Source organism: Cervus elaphus, chromosome 18 (assembly GCF_910594005.1).
Source record: "Cervus elaphus chromosome 18, mCerEla1.1, whole genome shotgun sequence".
NCBI classification, from domain to species: Eukaryota; Metazoa; Chordata; class Mammalia; order Artiodactyla; family Cervidae; genus Cervus; species Cervus elaphus.
Genome location: NC_057832.1, coordinates 83,920,051 through 83,942,626, shown reverse-complemented (window position 1 = coordinate 83,942,626; position 22,576 = coordinate 83,920,051). Strand labels below are relative to the sequence as shown.

The 22,576-nt window shown below is 55.9% G+C and overlaps 1 protein-coding gene across 5 annotated transcripts; it reads left to right on the top strand.

The window, feature by feature from the left end:
- The first annotated feature begins 3,496 nt into the window (after nt 1-3,496).
- Nucleotides 3,497-21,616, top strand: ZMIZ2 (zinc finger MIZ-type containing 2). Of its 5 annotated transcripts, XM_043872561.1 has the most exons (21): nt 3,740-3,932; nt 5,061-5,260; nt 10,073-10,207; nt 10,371-10,485; nt 10,818-11,020; nt 11,262-11,454; nt 11,709-11,972; nt 12,127-12,303; nt 12,953-13,030; nt 13,235-13,403; nt 14,046-14,190; nt 14,268-14,478; nt 15,140-15,245; nt 15,456-15,613; nt 16,515-16,582; nt 16,825-16,893; nt 17,142-17,386; nt 17,887-18,056; nt 18,141-18,380; nt 18,697-18,732; nt 19,089-21,616. In XM_043872561.1, the coding sequence occupies exons 3-21, from the start codon at nt 10,158-10,160 to the stop codon at nt 19,194-19,196; spliced, it is 2,805 nt and encodes a 934-aa protein (XP_043728496.1). In that variant the 5' UTR covers nt 3,740-3,932; nt 5,061-5,260; nt 10,073-10,157; the 3' UTR covers nt 19,197-21,616. The 5 variants fall into 5 exon arrangements, with proteins under 5 accessions (XP_043728497.1, XP_043728496.1, XP_043728495.1 ...); XM_043872562.1 differs by lacking the exons at nt 3,740-3,932; nt 5,061-5,260 and adding an exon at nt 3,497-3,589; XM_043872560.1 differs by lacking the exon at nt 5,061-5,260 and having other exon boundaries at nt 3,742-3,932.
- The last annotated feature ends 960 nt before the right edge of the window (nt 21,617-22,576 follow it).

The following is a 22,576-nucleotide window of genomic DNA, read 5'->3' as shown; positions in this document are numbered from 1 at the left end:
ATCCTCTGTCGTCCCCTTTTCCTCCTGCCATCAATCTTTCCCAGCATCAGAGTCTTTTCCAATGAGTCAGCTCTTCACATCAGGTGGCCAAAGTATTGGAGTTTCAGCTTCAACATCAGTCCTTCCAATGAACACCCAGGACTGATCTCCTTTAGTATTGACTGGTTGGATCTCCTTGCAGTCCAAGGGACTCTCAAGAGTCTTCTCCAACACCACAGTTCAAAAGCATCAATTCTTCATTATAGTCCAACTCTCACATTCATACATGACCACTGGAAAAACCATAGCCTTGACTAGACAGTAGCTGTGCAGCACAGGAGCAGCCGAAAGGAGATACCCCACATCCAAGGTAAGAAGCAGTGGCTGTGCTTTGCTGGAGCAGCCGTGAAGAGATACCCCAAGTCCAAGGTAAGAGGAACCCAAGTAAGACAGTAGGTGCTGTGGGAGGGCATCAGAGGGCAGACAGACTGAAATCACAATCACAGAAAACTAGCCAATCTAATCACATGGACCACAGCCTTGTCTAACTCAATGAAACTAAGCCATGCTGTGTGGGGCCACAGAAGATGGACGGGTCATGGTTGAGAGGTCTGACAGAATGTGGTCCACTGGAGAAGGGAATGGTAAACCACTTCAGTATTCTTGCCTTGAAAACCCCATGAATAGTATGAAAACACAAAAAGATAGGACACTGAAAGATGAACTCCCCAAGTCGGTAGGTGTCCAATATGCTACTGGAGATCAGTGGAGAAATAACTTCAGAAAGAATGAAGGGAAGGAGCCAAAGCAAAAACAACACCCAGTTGTGGATGTGACTGGTGATAGATGCAGGGTCCAATGCTAAAAAGAGCAATATTGCACAGGAACCTGGAATGTTAGGTCCATGAATCAAGGCAAATCGGAAGTGGTCAAACAGGAGATGGCAAGAGTGAACATCGACATTCTAGGAATCGGTGAACTAAAATGGACTGGAATGGGGGAATTTAACTCAGATGACCATTATATCTACTACTGTGGGCAGGAATACCTTAGAAGAAATGGAGTAGCCATCATAGTCAACAAAAGAGTCTGAAATGCAGTACATGGATGCAATCTCAAAAACGACAGAATGATCTCTGTATGTTTCCAAGGCAAACCATTCAATATCATGGTAATCCAAGTCTATGCCCAGACCAGTAATGCTGAATAACTTGAAGTTGAACTGTTCTATGGAGACCTACAAGACCTTTTAAAACTAACAGTAATGCTGAAGAACCTGAAGTTGAACGGTTCTATGGAGACCTACAAGACCTTTTAGAACTAACACCCAAAAAAGATGTCCTTTTCATTATACGGGACTGGAATGCAAAAGTAGGAAATCAAGAAACACCTGGAGTAACAGGAAAATTTGGCCTTGGAGTACAGAATGAAGCAGAGCAAAGGCTAATAGAGTTTTGCCAGGAGAACACACTGGTTACAGCAAACACCCTCTTCCAACAACACAAGAGAAGACTCTACACATGGACATTACCAGATGGCCAACACCAAAATCAGATTGATTATATTCTTTGCAGCCAAAGATGGAGAAGCTCTATACAGTCAGCAAAAACAAGACCAGGAGCTGACTGTGACTCAGATCATGAACTCCTTGTTGCCAAATTCAGACTTAAGTTGAAGAAAGTGGGGAAAACCACTAGACCATTCAGGTATGACCTAAATCATGGCAGTTCCAAGGCACTGTCAAAAGACCAAGGAGTGGGCAATGGCCCAATTCCTGGAAATTCCCACCCCTTTCCCAAATAGTTGGAATAATCCTTCCACTCAATAACATATGAAATTACCCAGCCCATAAAAACCAACCATGCCGCATTTTGCAGCAGCAGTTGCCCTCTGCAATGGCCTACAAACTCTGTCTGTGGAGTGTGCTTCTCTCTGAATCTGAATAAATCCACTTCTCACCTATCACTTTGGCTCTCACTGAATTCTTTCTGCAGTGAGACATCAAGAACCTGAGCTTCATTAGGTCCTGAAACCAGGATCCATGGGTTTTGGCTGGGTTCTAATTCCATGCAGGGTTTTGTCTGGGTTCAAGTACTGGCCTTGTGGGTTCGAGTCCCAAATGGGTTTTTGCTGGGTTTGAGTCCCAGCACATAGGTTCAAGTCTCAATCTTGAACCTATGGTTTCAAGGGAACTAGATCCCACATGCTACAGCTAAGAGTTCATATGCTGCAAGTAAAGATCCTGCATTTCACAACAAAGATGGAAGACTCCTTGTGCCTCAGCTGAGACCCAGCACAGTCAAATAAATATTTTTTAAAAAGAAAAGAACTGGGCATGTTTTCTTTTATTTTTCCTCCTAATCCTCACATTGATGGACAGATTGTTACCTGGTGAGTCATTTCCTTCTTTTTGTCTCTTCAAGTGGGAGCAGGGAGGAGAGAAGTTACTATCATGGTCACTGGGGTGTTCAGAGCCCAGACCAGTGTCTGAGCAGAGCAGGCCACCATATTTGCTCAATGAAGTAATGGTTCTCAAAAGATATAGAGTTCAGGTAGCCTTGAGGGAAGAAATTTCAGCATTATTAGAAGTTAATTATGAGGCATCCAACAATGGAGGAATGGATAAACAAAATGTGTATACACACAATGAAATACTGTTCAGCCTTTAAAAGGAGAGAATTATGCAAGCTGAACATATTATGCAATTATGCAAAGTGAATGAACCTTCAAGATGTTCAGTTCAGCTGAGTTGCTCAGTCGTGTCCAACTCTTTGCGACCCCATGCACTGCAGCATGCCAGGCCTCCCTGTCCATCACCAACTCCCAGAGCGTGCTCAAACTCATGTCCATCGAGTCAGGGATGCCATCCAACCATCTCATCCTCTATCATCCCCTTCTCCTCCTGCCTTCAATCTTTCCCAGCATCAGGGTCTTTTCCATGAGTCAGTTCTTCACATCAGGTGGCCAGAGTATTGGAGCTTCAGCTTCAGCATCAGTCCCTCCAATGAATATTCAGAACTGATTTCCTTTAGGATTGACTGGTTTGATTACCTTGCTGTCCAAGGGATAGGCTATCCACTCCAGTATTCTTGGACTTCCCTTTTGGCTCAGCAGTACAAGAGACCTGTGTTCGATCCCTGGGTTGGCAAGATCCCCTGGAGAAGGGAAAGGCTACCCACTATAATATTCTGGCTTAGGTAGTATGGGGTCACAGTTGGACATGACTGACATGACTGAGAGACTTTCAAGACATCAATCACAAATGAACAAATACTGTAAGATTCCACTTCTATCAGGTCCCTAGAGTAGTCAGGTTCAGAGACAGAAAGTAGAATGGTGGGTGGGAGGAGGATGGGGATCAATTGTTTAATGAGTACAAAGTGTCACTTTTAGGAGAGACACATCCCAAAAGTGGCCCATTGACACCGGGTCACCTCCGCAGACCCCGCCTCTGCCAAGACTCCGCCCTCTTCCAGGCCCCGCCTCCAGCCCGCCCGGTTCCACCCCTCCTCCTGGATCCGCCCTCTTTCAGGCCCCGCCTCCTCTGCTCCGCCCGGGCAGAGAGCGGAGAGCAAGCGCTGGTGACTCCGCAGACGCTGCGCCTGGAAAGGTGTGGAAGGGGCGGGGAGCGTAGGTCATCCCTAACCCGTCCTCCCTTCCCGCCCCGCTCTTGGCCGGCCAGCCGCCCTAGCTTGCGCAGACCCGCGGCCACCCGCGCCTGAACGCTAGCTCGGGGCTCCACTGCTCTGGCCTGGGGGCGGGGTCGGCGCGCGGCGTCATGCATATGCATGAGCGACTCGGCGGCTCCATTGTGCCCTCGGAGCGGGCGGCGGCGCGATGGCGCGGGCGGCGGCAGCCCCGGGGCGGCGGGCGGCGCTGAGGGCGGGCTGAGCGCATGGAGCAGCGCGGACCGGGGGCCGCGGCGGCGAAGGGCCGGGCCGGGCGGCTAGGAGGTGAGCGGACCGGGCAGGCAGGTGCGGGCGGCTGGGGCGGCAGGTGCGGGAGGCGGCAGGTGCGGCGTCTCCGGGCCCGGCGCTGCAGCGCCTCGGCGGGGCCCCGGCGGGGCTGGAGACGGCCCTGCCGCCCACCTGCCGCACCTGCGGCGCGTGCGTCGTGGTCCTGGGCCGACTGGCCCGCTGCGCGCCGAGGCGACCCCTCACCTGAGCCTTTGTTGGGGCTGGCCGGAATCCGTCCAAACGCCCGAGGTGTCTGGGCTGGAGCCTCACACGGGCCCTCACCCAAACTGGCCTCGCTCCCTCCTTTCTGCGCTGTGGCCTGAAGGCTCACCTTTCGGGCCCCTCCGGGCCGTGCGTGCCATTGGCACGCGATGTGAGACCCGCGAAGGTATGCTTTGGGGCTGGCGACCCTGACTTTTCAGCCCCCAGCCGAAATTTTGGTGGAAATACCGTTTTCCCAACAGGACATATTGAAGCTCAGGCGGGACCGTGTCCTGCCCTCCCTTCCAGGAGTGTCCTACCCTAGCCTCCCCCATCTGCTCCCCGCTGCCCTGTCCCCCCCAACCCTGCTTCTCTACCCTGCTCCTCCGAACCTTCCTTGCCTCCCCTAGACCTGCTTCCCTACATCATGTTCCCCATACTCTCTTCCCGATAGTTGCGGAATATCCATGGTGATGTATTTGAGTCATTTGTGTTATCTCAGAAGATTTCACAGGGAAATACACAGAACATGTGACTCGATCTGTAAGACAGTTGATAGGGCGATCACAGATTCACCCACCAAATCCTGTCACACTAGAACCAGAGCAGAGGGCTTCCCTTGAAGAAGCTAGATAGAGGTAACAGGTTAGGTGAAGAATTCTTAACCTGACCCGGTGAGTACTGGCCTTGGGGACTTGTCACACCCAGAGGGTGGTTCCTGGCTGGAAAAAGAAAGGTGAGATAATGAATGACAGATTCAGAAGGACTGGTAGGATATACCTTGGGAGGACTCCTAATCATAGGATTGATCTCCAGAGGCAGCCAGGCCTCCCCATGGAGTGTCTGCTAGCCCTTGGATTCAGGATGGGAGCCGGGGCTGATGATTTAAAGGTGGTCATGTCTCCTCCCCTCTCTTGGTCCTAGGGTGGCCACCATGTACCCATTTTCCACGTTGTAAACTGAGGCTCAGGGCAGGGCAGCCCTCCAGCTGTTCTCTGGAATTTCCCACACCTGGGCCATTGAGCAATGCTCCTTCCCCGGCATCTTGGATGAACTCTGAACACTTCAGCCAGTCAGTGTGTGGCCTTCCAAGTTGAGTGGCAGGACTTCAGCCACTTGAGCATGTGAGCCCCCACTTTTATGTCCTGGGACGCTTGAGTTGTTAGTTTTCCTTCTCTGAGCCTGTTTGACTCCAGTGTTCCTCTGCTTGGGGCCGGTCACCGGGAACTGTGGATTCCCTGTGCTGGAGGAGGCAGCGAGTCCCTGCTCTATGACTGTGTTGGCACTGCCCTCCTGGGGTCTGTTGGGTGGTCGCCAGGTGTGCTCCTGCTGGGTGCCTAGGCAAGGAGCATGGAGTTGGGGCAGAAGAGGTCGACCCAAGGTAACATCTGCCTTTGGAGACAGCAGTGCAGATACTCTGAGGTCCTGGGAAAGGGGAGTGTGAGGAGTGAGTTGCCTGTAGCTCTTTTACTGGAGGAAAATGTGATCTGACCCCCAGAAAGCCATGTGGCCTTCTAGACTGACATCACGCCAGGGCTTTCTGCCAAGGTCCTGGCTTCCAGTGAGAGTTGATGTGCAGGGAAAGCCCCCCGCCTGCAGGAAGCCACCAGAGGCTGGCCCTGGCCCTGCAAACACCCAGGCTCCTTCTTAACTCTTCCTCTGATGGCCAGGAGTCGGGAGGAGGGTCTGCACTCACACCACATCTCTCTCCCTTTGTCAGGAGCAGAGGGTCCCCCAGTCCCCAACCTGGAGAGTTTGTGGCTTGTCAGGGAAGAGAGCCGACTTGGTTCAGGAGCTTGGCAGGAAGTCACTGCCCCCGCTCAGTAAGCTCGGGGGTGGGGGGAACTGGAAATGTCTGTGGTCTTGTCCACAGCAGAGAAGTCATGGGGGTGGAATTCCCCAGACTCACGTGATGTAGGAAGCTGCCCTGGGCCCCAGACCAGCAGCCTCCACAGGGGCCCCCGCCCTGCACCTGCCCTGTCCCCTCTCCTCCCCAGCTCTCCGGGGCTTTCAAACTGTGGTACCAGCAGCAGCACCTGCAAACTTACTGGAAATGCAAGTCTTGGGCTTCACTCCACCCTCTGAACTCAAAGTGGGGCTGAGTTCTGGTGAGCTGCCGTTGGAGAAGCTGCAGTTGTGAACTAATACAGCCTGCCCTGGGACTCTGACCTAGGCCAGAGGGCCCTGTCTTCCTCCTGCTCTTCCCTTTGGGACAGCAAAGTGGGCCTGGCCAATCCAGCCAGCTTTAGTGTGGGAAATGATGGCCCTGGGCATCTCTGTGGGGAGAGAGAGCTGGCGGTGGTTGTACATTAAATAAATTTGTAGTTTGAGAGAATTATAGACTCTTAAGACATTACAAGAAATAACACAGAGAGCTCTGTATCTTTTACTGGGTTTCCCTAGTGGTAACATCTTGTAAAAGTGTAGCACAACATCGCAGGAGGGTACAACTCCATCAATGCAGTTGATACAGATATTCCATGCCCACCTTCTGTATTCCCACTTGCTTCCCTTCCCTCCTCCCCACGTTTAACCCCTGGCCGCCACCTGTGTGCTCTCCATTTGTGTAATTCCGTCATTTCAAGGATGTTATGTAAAGGGAATCATACAATGTGTAACCTTTGGGGACTGGCTTTTTCCACACAGCATGGTTCTCTGGAGATTCCTGCAGGTTGGTGCCTGTATCAGTAGCCCTACCTTTTTATGCCTCCGGGCTCACAGTTGGTTAACTCTCCACCATTGAAGGATACTGCGTTTCCATGCTTTGGCTGTTAGGAATAAAACTGCTATAAATATTCACATTTTTTGTGTGTGAATATTTTGCGTGAACCTAAGTTTACACTCCTCTGAGATAAATGTTCAGGAATACAGTTGCTAGGTTATATAGTGTGTTGCGTGTTTAGTCGCTCAGTTGTGTCCGACTCTTTGCGACCCCATTGACTGTAGCCCACCAGGTTTCTCTGTCCATGGGGATTCTCCAGGCAAGAATACTGGTTGCCGTGCCTTCCTCCAGAGGATCTTCCCAACCCAGGGGTCAAACCCAAGTCTCCTTCATTGCAGGAGGATTCTTTACCATCTGAGCTACCAGGGAAGCCCTGGTTGTCTAGTAGCTGCATGCTTAGTTTTATAAGAAACTACCAAATCATTTTTCAGAGTGGCTGTACCATTCTATATTCCCACCAACCATGCTTGAGAGACCCAACTTCTCCCAGCCAGCATTTGATGGTGTCACTTTTTTTGTTGTTGGCTGTGCCAGGTCTTAGTTGTGGCATGTGGGATCTTTGCAGCACGTGGGATCTAGTTCCCTGACCAGGGATCCAACCCAGGCCCCCTACATTGGCAATGCAGAGTCTCAGCCCCTGAACCACCAGGGAAATCCCACTGTTTTTTATTTTAGCCATCGTGGTAAGTGTGTAGTGACACCTCAGTGTGGTTTTAATTTGCATTTCTCTGATGGCCGGTGATGGTGAACCTCTTTTCGGATGTTTATTTGCCATCTGTACATCCTCTTTGGTGAAATGTCTCCATATCTTTTGCCTGTCTTTTAATTTTTTTTTAACTTTTGCATTTTGAGAGTTCTTTATTTATTCTAGATACTTGTCCTTTGTCAGATACGTAGCTTGCAGATATCTCTTCCAGTCTGTAATTTGTCTTTTCATCCTCTTTGTGGGGTCTTTCACAGAACAGAAATTTTCAGTTTTTCCTTTTATGAATCATGCTTTTGGTGTCAGATCTAAGAAAGTTCTTCTGACTTTGTGCTGTATATTTAAAATCTATGACCCACTTTGAGTTAATCTCTAAGATGTGAAGTTTAGGGGTTTTTTTGTCTGTTTGTCTTCTGCTTTTGCATGTCCAATAGGTCCGGCACCATTTGTTGAAAATACTGTCTTTCCTCCTTTGTGCACCTTTGTCAAAAACTATTTCCATTGGGCATGTTTGTGTGGGTCTCTATTGAGTTGTCTCGTTTGTTCTATTGACCTCTGAGTCAATCCCCCTGCCAACCCCACAGTCTAGAGTAGCCTGTCTATGTTCTAAGTCCTGAAAACCCTGTATATTGCTCCAGGCCCCACTCAGCAGGTCTGGGGAGAGTTTCTATCTGTTGGCAGCGCCCCTCATCCCTCATTGCAGTGTTACCATCCTGGTGGTTGTCCCCACTGGGGACAACCAGCCTTCCCTTGCCTGGCTGGGTGATTCTGGCTCATAGGCCTGAGTCCAGTGACCCCTGAGACTTCTGGAGTCACCAGCCCCTTGCTTTTTTGGCCTCTGCTTCCTGGTTGTCACGTGGTCTGGAGCTTGACTCCTCTGGGGAGGAGCATAGGGAAGGGGAGCAGGGCCAGGTGTGAGGTGGACAAGCCCACCAGATGCCTCCTTCCTCTGCTTTTCTAATCTATCACCTCTCCTCCCAGCCCTGGCTCCAGTTCTGGGATCTGCTTACCCCAGTGCTCTGTGAGAGGCCTGGGGCCCAAGCCACAGTCCCACTGTCCCCTTGACCTGCTCTGGGGTCCTGTGGAGGGACTATGGAGGAGCCCCCGCTCCATGTGCCTTCAGAACTGTGTTTGCAGAGGACATGATCGTAACCCTGCCTCCCTGGGGCTGCCCTGTCCGTGAGGTCCAGATGGAGTGTGAGCTCTGGGTTTGAGTGAGTCCCAGGGCTGCCCTCTGCTCCTGAGCCAGAGGGAGGCACTCTGAGTTCTGAGGAGGCAAGACTGAACCTCTGCAAGTTAGCTTCCCCAGGTTGTGTGTGTGTGTGGCCTTGAAATGCTTCCCCAGGCTGTGTGTGTGTGTGGCCTTGAAGCCCCTAAAAGGCAGTGGTGCTCTAGGATGGAATCTTGACACAGGTCAAGTGGGGCTTCCCCTGAGACCTCCTGAGAACCATGGCCACTGTGGTTAGGCTAAGTGGAGGTGTGTGTGGAAAGTGGCCCTGGAGTGCCAGCAAGGGCCCTCGGCCTGGTAGGTGAAGGGTTTGCTTGCGGGGGTGTCTGAAGGCGTTGGCAGCCTGAAGGAGAAGCCAGCCACTGCCTCGCTGGTTTTCTGAGGTGCTAAGTGGAAGAGAGCGGGCCCCACACGGTGGGAGGAAGCATCCCCCCTTTCCAGCGTTGGCACACAAGCTCCATGAGTGTCCGCTGGCCCCTGCTGCTGTGTCCCCATTGGGTCGCCCCCAGCCCTCTGCCCACTGCACTGTGTGTGCCTCCCTGCCTTGTTGCATCATCACCCTGGACGTCAGGCAACCTGTAGGGGTCAGGTCTGCCCCGGGCAGCCCCCTTGGCCTCAGAACGAGGGAGTAGGCACGTGTCACCCTTCTGCTGCCGTGGGGTGGGGGGCTGCCAGCCAAGGATGAGCTGCTGACCCCACACTGAGTTCCAGCAGGCAACCCACACACACACCCCCACCCCCTAATCTGGCTGGAGGATAGCTGACCCTGTGACTCTGGCATCTGGAGGGCCTGCCCACCATGGGGCGGGGTAGTGCCTCCTGGTGGCCCCCTATGTGCTTCTGGCCTTGCCTTCCACCCGGGGGCCTTGTGTGTGGTTGGAGGAGAGGGGCTGGGGTGGATTCTGGCAGTTGGGTCCTGAATACTCCCTGGCTTCTATATGTATCTATGCCTTCAAATAGGGAGGGGGAATGTGGAAGGTTTTGAGGATCAGAAAGCCTTCTTCCATCTTCCAAAGGTATCCCAGGAGTGCTTGGTGGCAGGGCCTGACCAGCAAGGGCTAATGCTGGCTTCTGAGCTAGATGTAAGGGGGTGTGGTGAGCAGAGGTTTGCCAGGGTGGGCAGTGTAAGGTCGGGCCAATGCCAGGGTGGCCTGACCACCCCACCCCACCCCGAGTGGGCCCCCAGGTCCCCTGTCACCCTCCATCCTTGAGAGCAGAGGCAGGACGGGGCTTGGTACTCCTAGCTGCGTCTCCATGCACTTCCGTCCCCCTTGTCCCCATAGCCAGAGCAGCCGAGTCTCACGTGAGCACCGGTGCGGGCTGCTTCCTGCCTCCTGCAGACCTGGCCTTCAGGCTGTTCCCAAGCCAATGAACCCCATGAACCCCATGAAACCTGCCCTGCCCCCCGCACCACACAGGTGAGTGGGGGCTCCGGCTGCCCTCCCCTCTCAGGCCTCCGAACGTGGGAGGGTGGTGGTGGAGCGGGACCCCACTGCTCTCAGCCTTCGGATCCTGCCCAGTGGGGTTCTCAGCACCTGAGGCCTCCTGACCCAGGCTCCCCACCTGTGCCTCTCTGTGCAGTGATGGTCCATTCGCATATGAGGCAGTGCCTTGGCAACAGAGTGCCACTCAGCCAGCAGGATCGCTGTCTGTGGTCACAACCGTGTGGGGAGTCGGCAACGCAGCACAGAGCCAGGTGAGCCCAGCCCTGGCCCCACCCTGGGAGGCGTCAGCGCCCAGCTCAGGTCTTGGAGGCGTGGAGCCAGGGCTTCCTGGGTCTCCCACGTCCTCTGAAACCAGTTCTTCCACGCATGGCATGGGATCCTCTCCTCCTGTCTTTGCCTGGCCTCCACACCCCAACCTGTGCGCAGCTCCCCACCACTCCCACCACCCCTCTGGACCACCCCTCCCCTCTGCCCCCACCTCCACCTCCTCACCTGCCAGGCCTCTTCTCTCCAGCACTTTAGAACCACTGCACGAAGCAGGTTGTTTGCATGGTCTCCTTTAGTGATTCTCGGTTCCTTGTAGGTTTTGGGGAACCCCATGGGCCCTGCAGGGAGCCCCCCCGGCAGCTCCGTGATGCCCGGCATGGCAGGCGGCAGCTCTGCCCTGAGCTCCCCACAGTGCCTTGGACAGCAGGCGTTCGGTGAGGGTGGTGCCAACAAGGGCTACGTGCCGCAAGGGGTGTATGGCCGCGGGGGCTACCCCGGGGGCCCTGGCTTCACTACCGGGTAAGCAGGACCCTCCTCCCCTGGCAGGTGTGCCAGGAGCCCTCTGGGGGGGCGATGCTTCTTACTTGGTGGGCACCAGGGAACTGTGTGATCGGGAATTATTGTGACTTTGCTGCTCCTGCCAGCTCCTGAGATAATGATGGGGTGTCTGGGAAAGAATGGGGCTCCCCATAGGTGCCGTGTGCCCCCCCCAGCAGAGGCCAGGGAAGCGCCTCTGAGCTGAGCCTTCTGTTTCTTGCAGGTATGCGGGCGGCCCAGGGGGGCCGGGGGGCCTGGGCCTCCCCTCACACTCAGCACGGCCATCCACTGACTTCACTCAAGCAGCAGCAGCTGCTGCAGTGGCTGCTGCCGCCGCCACGGCCACCGCCACGGCCACGGCCACCGTGGCCGCCCTCCAGGAGAAGCAGAGCCAGGAGCTGAGCCAGTACGGAGCGGTGAGGCCCCGCAGCTCCTCCTGTGTGGCCCATGTGTGCTGGCCCGGAAGACGGGGGCCTGTCAGGAAACCAGGGTGGAGGACTTGGGGACATGCAGGCCATGTTTCAGGGCTGATGGAGATGAGACAGGAAGGGAGTGGGAAGCTGAGGGGAGAGGTCCCGGGCTGGGGACAGCCTGCTTGCAAGGGGTGGGCTTGGGGGTGACACCCACACTGGTGGGTAAGGTCTGGATGGTTCTTGTCTTCTTTTCCCAGATGGGGGCTGGACAGTCTTTTAACAGCCAGTTCTTGCAGCACAGTGGTCCCCGAGGGCCCAGCGTGCCCAGCAGCATGAACCCGGCCAGCGTGGGAGGGCTGATGGGCCCCTCCAGCATGAGCCCCATGGGCATGAACCCCACCCGGGCAGCGGGCATGGCGCCCCTCTATTCAGGGCAGCGCCTGCCCCAGCAAGGGTACCCGGGCCCCCCCCAGGCCCAGCCGCTGCCCCGACAGGGTGTCAAGAGAGCCTACTCGGGCGAGGTGAGTAGCCAGGCTTCCCTCCTCACGAGGGCCATCAGAGTCGTTGGATGTGAGAGAACTGGCCATACCTGATGAGGGACTCTACCGTCCCTTTGTGGGAACCGGCTTCCCCGACACCTCTTCTTCTGGGCCTTTTGCCTCTTTCCTTCCTCAGGTGTACCCTGGGCAGCAGTACCTGCCAGGAGGCCAGTATACGCCTGGTGCCACCCAGTATGCGCCTGGCCCCGGGCAGCCCCCTGCCCCATCCTCCTACCCCGGGCACAGGCTGCCCCTGCAGCAGGGCACAAGCCCATCCCTGTCCACCGCCAGCCCTGCGGGACCACACTTCAAGGTAGGGCCGGCTCCACCCGGCCTCTGCGGCCCCTGCTGGCCCTGCGCCCAGCTTTGTGGGACATAGACAGACCTTGAGGCAGCCAGGGCCGGCTGGGGAGTGGGCCCTGGAGTGCTCAGGTGACAGGCAGCCACGAGCTTCACAGGGGTCCCGACTAGTGTAGGGCAGCTCCCAGGACAGGCATGCAGGTGTGAAAGGAGCCTCTGTGAGAGGTATGGCATAGGGATTGTCAGGCAGGTACCAAGCCACTTTAGGGAGAAGTGTCCCCATTTCCTCTGCTTGCTGCCAAGTAGCCCAGCAAGGGGACAGGCCAGAGGGGTCAGGAGGGGCCTGAGTGGTAGAGATGCTGCTGGAGAAGGGCGAGGAGATGTGAGTACCTATGTCCTTTCAGCCTCTGTGGCTTCCCTGTAAATCCCTCTGATGTGTGGGGTCAGCTCTTTTTCTGTAGTGGTAATTCTGTAAATTATGAAATCTGTGTGTGCTCCCTGTAGGTTATTGGGGAACCCAAAAAGTGTATAAAGAAAAAAGACCAACACCCACCCATGCATGTGCCGAGCTCCCTTGTCCCCAGGCCTCTCCTGGGGTCAGTTCCAGGCCCTGCTCGGAGGCAGGCGGCAGCCCCACACACATGGGGTTTTCTCTCCTGCAGCCTGCAGAGCAGTTCAACGGGCAGGGTGCCAGCTTCAACGGGGGCAGCATCAGCTACAGCCAGCCTGGCCTGAGCGGGGTATGGTCAGATGGGCAAGCGGGCGGGAGGCCCACGGGGTGGGTGCGGGGAGAGAGGGCACTCAGGCAGGAGGGCATGTGGAGGCCCAGCCAAGCGCCCCTGGGGCTGCCCCCTGCCCATCCCTGGCCTGACCGTTCCCAGCAGGTGCTCCAGGAACAAGCACCCCCTCACCAGTCCACCTCCACTGTTTGTTCCACGCCACAGCCTGCTCGTTCCATCCCTGGCTACCCCAGCTCCCCACTGCCCGGGAGCCCCACGCCACCCATGACCCCCGGCAGCAGCATCCCCTACATGTCTACCAGTCAGGAGGTCAAGTCTCCCTTCCTGCCTGACCTCAAACCCAGTGTGAGCAACTTGCACCCATCGCCACCTGGTGAGTGAGGTCTGCTCTCAGGACTGGTGGGCAAGGGCTCTGGAGAGTCCTGCAGGGAACTTGGGGGGTGAGGGGAGGGCTTCACCTTTATTTTCTATTAATGGAGCTCTTTGCAAATCTATTCGAGGTGTAGATCACCTCTCTAGAAAAATAACCATGCACCCAAAGTTTTGGGTATGGTTCCAGGGTATGTGTGGGCCCCCAGAAGCCCACTTCTGATATCTGGGAGACCACTGCAGCAGCAGCAGCAGCTGGGGTCTTAAAACCCTGACTTGAGCACTGGGGTGGTAGCAGGTGGCCCGTTCACACCTCTTCTGCCTCCTGCTCCCTCTGAAAGCACCAAAAGCGCCACCGTTTTGGGTGGGGAGCGTGTTCTCTGAGAGTCATGATGCAGGGATCATTGGGCCAGGCGACTCAGGCAGGGAAGAATGGCGGGTCACCAAGATCCTGTTTCTGTTGGAGGTGAAGGCCGAGCCCAGAGTCCTAGGAGAGATGCTGTCCTAAGGCCCAGCCCCATGAAAGGGGAGGAGGGGCCACACTCCTCTCCACCATGGGCCCCACGATGGGGGCAGGGGCAGGCTGCCTGGCCTGGTGGCTATCCAGGGCTGGTGGCCTGCTCACACCTGCGTGGCCTGCTTCCAGGCAGTGGCCCCTGTGACGAGCTGCGGCTGACCTTCCCCGTGCGGGATGGGGTGGTCCTGGAGCCCTTCCGCCTGCAGCACAACCTGGCGGTGAGCAACCATGCTTTCCAGCTCCGAGACTCCGTCTACAAGACCCTGATGCTGAGGTGAGCGGACGCCTGCCCCATGGCTTGCGGCCCCACCCGCCGCCCCCTGACTCTCAGCGTCCGTCCTCCCCATGCAGGCCTGACTTGGAGCTGCAGTTCAAGTGCTACCACCACGAGGACCGGCAGATGAACACCAACTGGCCAGCCTCGGTGCAGGTCAGTGTCAACGCCACCCCACTCACCATCGAGCGCGGCGACAACAAGACCTCCCACAAGCCCCTCTACCTGAAGCACGTGTGCCAGCCGGGCCGCAACACCATCCAAATCACCGTCACCGCCTGCTGCTGCGTGAGTGCCCGTAGCAGGGCAGGGCAGGGCCATCATCACTGAAGAAGATGGCAGTGGCTCTCCTCCTTCCCGTGATGGGCCTTAGAGAAAAGGGTCTCAGTTAAAAATGTCCTGGCAGCTTTCCAGTTAGGTTCAGTAACTAGATTTGATGCTCATGTAAGCATCAAATGTTAATTATGTAAGAGAAGCAAGCTAAGCTTGCCTGTTTCCTGGAAGAAGCTCACAAAGTCCCGAGTCCCAGCTGACCCTGAATCCTTGTTAAGGAGTCATCTGGGTTCTGGCAGCTCCAGATCCAGCACTAGAAGAGGCACTTAGATGCACAGCTCTGATCAGCTTAGGTGGGAGGGAGCAGAGGCAAGGCAATCCTAATGCAGCCTTGTGGGCCTGGGATGTTATCACGTGGACCCAGCATAAGATACCAGTGGATGCTGTAGGCAGGGTGCACTCAGGGGCCTCTCGAATAATTGTGTTTCAACAGAGAGGCCGTGGTTGAACACTGGTTCAGACACACAGTGAGCTTTACCAATAGGTTTGGGTGTGGGCTCCTGACTCCCTGGGGAGGCGTGGCAGTAGCCCACCTGTGCATTGGCCGTGAGAGGAGGGTGGGCCAGCACAGAGCCTCCCCGCGCCGCCCCCCGCTGACCACATCCTCCCGCTGCAGTCTCACCTCTTCGTGCTGCAGCTGGTGCATCGGCCATCCGTCCGCTCCGTGCTACAGGGCCTCCTCAAGAAGCGCCTCCTGCCCGCCGAGCACTGCATCACCAAGAGTGAGTGGCCCTCGCGCTCCCCAGCTCTGCTGGGGCCGCTGCCACGCCTGGCACGTCCCCATGTTAGACACGGCTGTCTCCTCGGGGTCGGGGGCTCCATGCCGGGGGAGCGGTCAGTCCCAGAATGGCCCTCAGAGGTGCTGAGCTAGCAGTGGCCTAGTCCCGCTTGGCAGCCCTCACTCACGACTTGCTTTCCCCTGTTGGTGTCAGTAAAGCGGAACTTCAGCAGCGGAACCATTCCTGGCACCCCAGGGCCCAACGGAGAGGATGGGGTGGAGCAGACAGCCATCAAGGTGGCCCTCAAGTGCCCCATCACCTTCCGCAGGATCCAGCTCCCTGCCCGGGGCCACGACTGTCGCCACATACAGGTGGGTGGTCACCCCAAAGCTTTTGCTGCCGTTTTACTGTTTTTGGCAAATGTGGCCTCTGAGCACCTCAGCTGGTGGGTGGCAGGGCAGGCCAGCCCGTAGACAGGCTGCCTGGCTCCCCTGCCCTCTTCCCTCAGGCTTGGCTTTTGTTTCTTCTAATATTATCCTAAGTATAACAGCCATTTTACTGGGCTCTTGGGGCTCCATTGTATTTTACTTATGTACTATTTTATTTACTTATTTAGCTGCACTGGGTCTTAGTTGTGGCATGCAGATCTTCAGTCTGTTGCGGCACATGGGATCTTTCAGTTACTATGGGCAGAATCTTTAGCTGTGGCATGTGAACTCTTAGTTGCAGCATGTGAGGTCTAGTTCCCTGACTGGGAATCAAACCCAGGCCCCCTGCATTGGGAGCACGGGTCTTAGCTACTGGACCACCAGGAAAGTCCTGGGGCTCCCATTTCAAACAGCGTCGGGGATGCAGGGCACAGTCTGCTCCCTGCCTTGCCCCCAGGAGCAGCACCTGAGGTTCCTTCTGCAGAAACACTTTGTGGGTAGACACGTACCTGCACTCTCCCCTCAGCCTCCACCTTTGGTTACATAAGCAGTATACCCATCGCTCTACATAATGTTTTTCTTCCACACCACGTCCTGGAAGTTGTTCCCTATCAGCACGGTTGACCAATTCTTGCTTTGGCCACATGTCATTCCCATGAGGGCTCCGTAGGCATCCTGTCTCTTAAGTGTGTGAGGATGGTGCCACGGTGAAAGCCTGGCACATGCGCCTTCTCAACATGCAGTAAATAAGCCCCACGTCCCTAGAACTGCAGGGCTGGCTCTCAGGGCATGGCTGGGTTACCTCTAGCCCCAGTGTGAGTAACTGTCTCCCCTTTCTCTGCAGTGCTTTGACCTGGAGTCCTATTTACAGCTTAACTGTGAGCGAGGGACCTGGAGGTGCCCCGTGTGCAAGTGAGTGTGTCAGAAGCGGTCCCCGTGGCTCTGGGGGCGGGTGGCACGTTCTCGCAGGCTGTTAACAGTCATTTCCTTCCATCAGCACTGAGAAGTGCCTGCCCCAGATGTGAGGATGGTGCTGCTCTAGGCAGGGACCTCATGCAGGGTCACCTCACACCGGGGGCAGAGATGTGACGGGGTCCGTGCCCCAGGTGAGGTCGGGCCAGCTGTCTGAGCTGTGTCCCCTTGGTTTTCTACAGCAAGACGGCGTTGCTGGAGGGCCTCGAGGTGGACCAGTACATGCTGGGCATCCTCATTTACATTCAGAAGTAAGTCTTCTTTCCTGCAGCCCCAGAGGGCAGCCCTGGGACAGGTGCGGAGACACCCCGTGCTGAATCAGCATGGAGCGGGCTCAGCTCCAGGCCATGGACGGAATCCACGTCCGACCTGCATGCCACAGGCACGTGGAGCGTGCTGGGCAGCCACGAGCATTTGAGTGGAAGGTTGGCCTAGAAACAGTGCAGGGCCAGGAGAGGCGGCGGGGCAGGTGGTAACCAGACCTGCTGTCCCTGCCCAGCTCTGACTACGAGGAGATCACCATCGACCCCACGTGCAGCTGGAAGCCAGTGCCGGTGAAGCCTGACTTGCACGTCAAGGAAGAGCCGGATGGGCCGGTGCTGAAGCGCTGCCGCACTGTGAGCCCTGCCCACATGCTCATGCCCAGCGTGATGGAGATGATCGCCGCCCTGGGCCCGGGTGCCACACCCTTCACCCCCCTGCAGCCCCCCTCAGCCCCAGCCCCTGGCGACTACCCCAGCCAGGGTGAGTACAGGGGACTCGCCCTGGAAAATTAGGGCCCTGGGCGATGATCCAGCCTCTCCCACCAGTCTGCCACCTGTGAACGCGTTGCTCTGAGGGCCACGAGCCTGGGGGCCTGGTTGGGGACTTGGGGTTACAGATGCCCAGCTGGGTGGTGGGGGATGGGCAGAGGTGCCCGGGCTATGGCTGCACCCACCTGCCCAGAGGTTTGGAACAGAGGTCTGTGTTGGCACACTTCCAGACCAGCCGCATCCAGCCCTGTGGGTGGGAGTGTCTGGGCGTGGTGGGTCCCATTCCTGTCCCCTCACAGCCTCCTGGCAGTGCATGACCACTTCCCCCAGCAGCAGCGAGAAGAAATGCCCTTTCCCAAGTAGCAACTTCATAAAGGCCAACATCCTCTGGGCGAGCGCAGTGAGTCCCGCCCGTGCTGTGGCCAGTCTGCCCTCGTGGCTCGGCCAGCATGAGCCCCCTGCCCTCACCTGGACCTGGCTCTCCTTTCTCAGGTTCCAGCTTCCTGGGACCCGGGACCTTCCCCGAATCCTTCCCATCCACCACGCCCAGCACCCCAACCCTGACTGAGTTCACCCCAGGGCCACCGCCTGTCTCCTATCAGTCTGACATTCCCAGCAACCTCCTGACGCCAGAGAAGTCCGGCCCCTGCCTCCCAGGCCAGGTCAGTGTCGAGTCAAGGGGCTGTGGAGCTGTCCCCCCAGGGAGCCCTCGAGCCATTTTACTAGGTCGTTCTCTCCTTCCTCAGATGGCACCAGCAGGTCACCTGGACCCAGCCCATAACCCTGGGCCCCCGGGGCTGCACGCCCCTAACCTTGGAGGCCCCCCAGGGCCCCAGCTGCATCATCCAAACCCTCCCCCAACATCCCGGCCAGCTCTGGGCCCAGTGAACTCGGGGCCTCTCAGCGAGCTGGCCTTCAGTGCTGCCACAGGCATGATGGGGCACCCTGTGTCTGGGGCAGGGGAGGCCCCGGAACCGGCTCTGGACGTGAGTACTGGGCCCTGTGTTGGGGAGCACTTGGAGCTGGGGCTCGGGGGTGCTTATCTGTTGTCCCCAGGGTCCGTGCACTTCATAGAAGGAAAGACAGTGACTCCTCCATGACTTCCAGACTCGGGGAGAGCTGGTTGGGTGATGCCAGCATCTTTGTTGTCAGGTGTCCAGAGTAGCTGTGGGGTGATTGTGTCCAGGCACCTGGTTCTCGGGACCTGCGCGCCAACGTGGCACATGCAGAGTCCCCGAGAAGACTTGGCTTGTGGCCAATGACACCGGCCTTAGGGTCTGACTTGACTTGTCTGACTCACAGGTGGTGTGCGAGCCAGAACCAGTGCATAAAAGACAGGTGATTGTCCCTCCATCCTGATAAATGAATACAAAGTTCAACGTGAAAAAATGTGGCAAGCACAGCTCAAAGCAGAAAATACCACCTTCTGCATTCATGCTGTTCGTGTTCAGGACCCCTCACGGGCCGGGGTGTCCCATGTTGTCCTTGGACAGCTTAACCCGAGTGATTCCTGGTTGCAGAGCAGTCTTTGGCAGGAAGAGGCCCTGTGAGGAGCAGGCTGAGGGTTTCTGGTGCTGGCCTGTGTTGGAGGCTGGCGGGGGGGCACCCCACTTCCCGGCTGGGCCTGGGGACCCGGTTGGGATGCTGTGGCAGGTCCCAGGCCAGAGCTGCTATCAGGTTTGCTTTGTCCCCAGCTGCTTCCAGAACTGACCAACCCCGATGAGCTGCTGTCCTACCTGGGCCCGCCCGACCTCCCCACGAACAGCAACGATGACCTGCTTTCTCTCTTCGAGAACAATTGATCCTATCTGTCAACCACCTGGCTGGCAGGGACGTGCCCACCGATGTCTCACACCCTTCTTTCCAGCCCAGCCCCACCTGACACCAGCGGCCCTCCCCACGTGTACACCTGGAGCTGGGACCCGCCTCCGACACCTGGCTGCCGGAGGCCGCACCGCACTGGCTGGGAAGGGAGCCCTGGGGCAGGGTTCTCACTGGCCCAGTTTGCAGCTGCAGAACTGTTTTTGAGGAGATGCCCAGCCCTGCCCCCATCTGTGCCAGCCCATGCTTGTCCAGCCCTGCCTGGTTCATGCATACCCACCACCCCTGAACTCCAGCCTCACCCAGGCCCCCCACCCCGCCTGCTCCCACCAGCCTGCATCTTGTCCACCGTTGACCTTTCTGTTTCAATGACCCGTTTGGCCCTAGGCCAACAAGGAGTGGGTTACTCTGTCCTGGGGCCTGGTCTCGCCCAACTTGCTATGGTAGTGGCTTCAGACTGAGGCTGGGGGTGGGGGGCTCTAAAGCACAACAGTGTACATAGTGTAGAAACACTAATAGATGTAGGGTGGCTGATTCCTCTGTGCAGGTTGGGTCTCCGTGGGCTCCTGTCCTCACCCATGTGCAGGCTGGGAGGGGTGGAGGCAGCAGGCTCCCTCCTGCTGGCGTTTGGGCTCAGACTCGGCCCCATGTGCAGATTCTCCAGCAGCCTGTTCCCCCAAAGTTCCCCTTTTCTGTAAGAGTGAAGAATTGGTCCCACAGTGTTTTTTTAAGTCCACCTCTCCTCCCACGTGCACCCTGGGGCCACGCCAGGTGGGGGAGGAGGGGCCACCACACTCTAGGTGCAGGGCCGAGTTGTGTCCCCTGTCTGCCTGTCTCTATTAAAGGACTCCCTCGTGGTGGGCCTGGCAAGTCCCTCCTTCCTGCTCCACCTGCTTACCACACATGGGCGGGGCTCCCTGCTCAAGGCAAGGACCAGCTATTTGCAACCCGTGGTAAATTTCCTTGTCCCTGGAATTTTCCAAGTTGGCTCTGTCTAGAGAGCTATTTGTGAAGTGTCACCAGGGCTGGGAGACACATCTGCCACCACGTCACTGTGTGGGCTTGCCTCAGGCGTGGAGCCAGCTGTGGGGCAAAGGGGCAGGGTCTGAGTGCCTGACCAGCTGCATACTGGTTCATCTGTGCATTCATTGCCCAAGTGGCCCCGTGGGCCTTCCAGTCCAGCAGAAAAGGCTTATGAGCCCTGTCGGGGAGAGGGGGGAGCACAGCCAGAGACCGGCCCCAATGGATGTGGGGCAGTGTCCAGGATGGGGCGGCTCCAGGTTGCCCACTGACATTTTGAAACCCCAGGTGTGTGCCTCTGCAGCCTTGTTTCTACCTGAGGGAACAGAAGTAGAGAAAGGCTACGGGAGGAACAGTGGCCCCAGGGTTGTAAGGGGCAAAGAGGCAAGCCCCAGGGTTTGCCCAGAAGCCCACCCCAAGGATAGGTAGGCAACAGGGTCAGAGACAGGCCCAGCACAGCCCACCCCTAGGAGGGAGGGGGGGGGGCACGCTCCTACCTGTTCTGGAGGGCATTAGGCACAGCTGGGAATGTTGTCCCAACTTGTGGTCTTGGTGGGCCTTTGCACCCTCAGCCTGTAACATTCTGGATGTTGGGTGGAGTGGGGAGAACAGGAGGTGGGGATGAGCCAAGATAGCTTCTAGCTACTCAAACTCTACCCGTGGGGGCAGGGAGTGGGTCTGAGGGGAAATTGCACACCATCAGGGCCCCCAGCTCCGATGTCACTGCAGCATCTTTTCAAACACAGCAGGATGAAATTAAGGTGTGGGAGTTGATGAAATGTGATTGCATTCCTGTAAAACATGACACCAAATATATACATTTCATGGATTCACACACATGAGGCAGTGATGAAGGGAAGCAAGATGGTCAACGTGTTGGCCACAGTGCTTCCTATCAGAACAGCATGGGTATGTCCAGGGAGAGTATCAATGGTGTCCTCATCCTCAAGGGGAGCGGTGGTTTCATGAGCTTCACATGCTTCATATATTGTATATCCCAGTAAGTCCTTGATGGCTCAGCAGGTAAAGAATGTGCCTGCAATGTTGAAGACAGGAGATGTAGGTCCTATTCCTAGGTCAGGAAGATCCCCTGGAGGAGGAAAATGGCAACCCGCTCCAGTCTAGCCTGAAGAATCCCATGGACAGAGGAACTTGGAGGGCTACAGTCCAAAGGGTCACAGAGTCAGACACAAGTGAGTGACTAAGCACAATGTACATACCAAATACACAACTTAAAAAGCCAACTAGGCCTAACGGAACCGTTCACTGGACAGCAGCAGAATACGTGTTATTTTTAAGTGCATGTGGAACATTCTCCAGGAGAGACCACGTGTTAGACTGTGAAACAAGTCTCAATAAAAAAAAGTTGAAATCATACAAAGAATGTAGTCTGACCACAGTGAAATGTAGATAACAGAAGAGAAGACGCTTATCTGCTGGAAAACTCAAATATGTGGAAATGGACACTTCAAAAACTGAAGGGTCACAGGAGAAACCACGAATGAATTACAGTATAAAACACTACACAAATTGTATTTTGTGAGCAAAAAAAATTTAATTTTGGCTGTGCTGGGTCCTTGTTGCTGCACGGGCTTCTCTCTAGCTGCGGCAAGTGGGGTCTACTCTTTGGTACAGTGTGCAGGCTTTTTATTGTGGCTTCTCGTTTGGTGGAGCACGGGCTCTAGGGTGCTTGGACTTCAGTAGCTGTGGTGTGTGGGTTCAATGGTTGTGGTTCCTGGGCTCTGGAACATGGGTTCAATAGTTGTGGGGCATGGGCTTAGTTGCTCTGTGGTATGTGGGATCTAACCCGTCGTCTCCTGCATTGGCAGATGATTATTTACCACTGAGCCACCAGGGTAGCCCTACACACCAAAATTTAATATGCAATCAAAGTGGTTTAAGTAGGGAAATTTATAGCTATAAATGTCTACAGATAGGGAGCTCACTCAACCTAACTACCACTGAAGGCAGTAGAAAAAACTAAATCCAGAGTTCACAGAAGGAAGGAAATAACTATTAGAGCAAGCAAATAGGAAAACAATAGAGAAGCATTGTCAGCAAAGTTGTTTCTTTGAAAAGCAACAGAATGAACAAACCTTTAGCTACACTGACTAAAGGAAAAGAAACAAATGACTAAAATATGAAATGAAATTCAGGGAAGTTACTATGAGCTCACCTTGGGATCAGTCAGCCATCCAGTTCAGTTGCTCAGTTGTGTCCAACTCTTTATGACCCCGTGGACTGCAGCATGCCAAGCCTCCCTGTCCATCACCAACTCCGAAGCCTACTCAAACTCATGCCACTGAGTCGGTAATGCCATCCAACCATCTCATCCTCTGTT

What these genes read in the sequence shown, in the direction of transcription:
- ZMIZ2 (XM_043872562.1), top strand. Translation starts at nt 10,158, where the DNA reads ATGAACCCCATGAACCCCATGAAACCTGCCCTGCCCCCCGCACCACAC. An exon ending in GCAACGCAGCACAGAGCCAG is followed by an intron (nt 10,486 to 10,817) that starts GTGAGCCCAGCC and finishes GGTTCCTTGTAG; the next exon opens with GTTTTGGGGAACCCCATGGG. An exon ending in CTTGCACCCATCGCCACCTG is followed by an intron (nt 13,404 to 14,045) that starts GTGAGTGAGGTC and finishes GCCTGCTTCCAG; the next exon opens with GCAGTGGCCCCTGTGACGAG.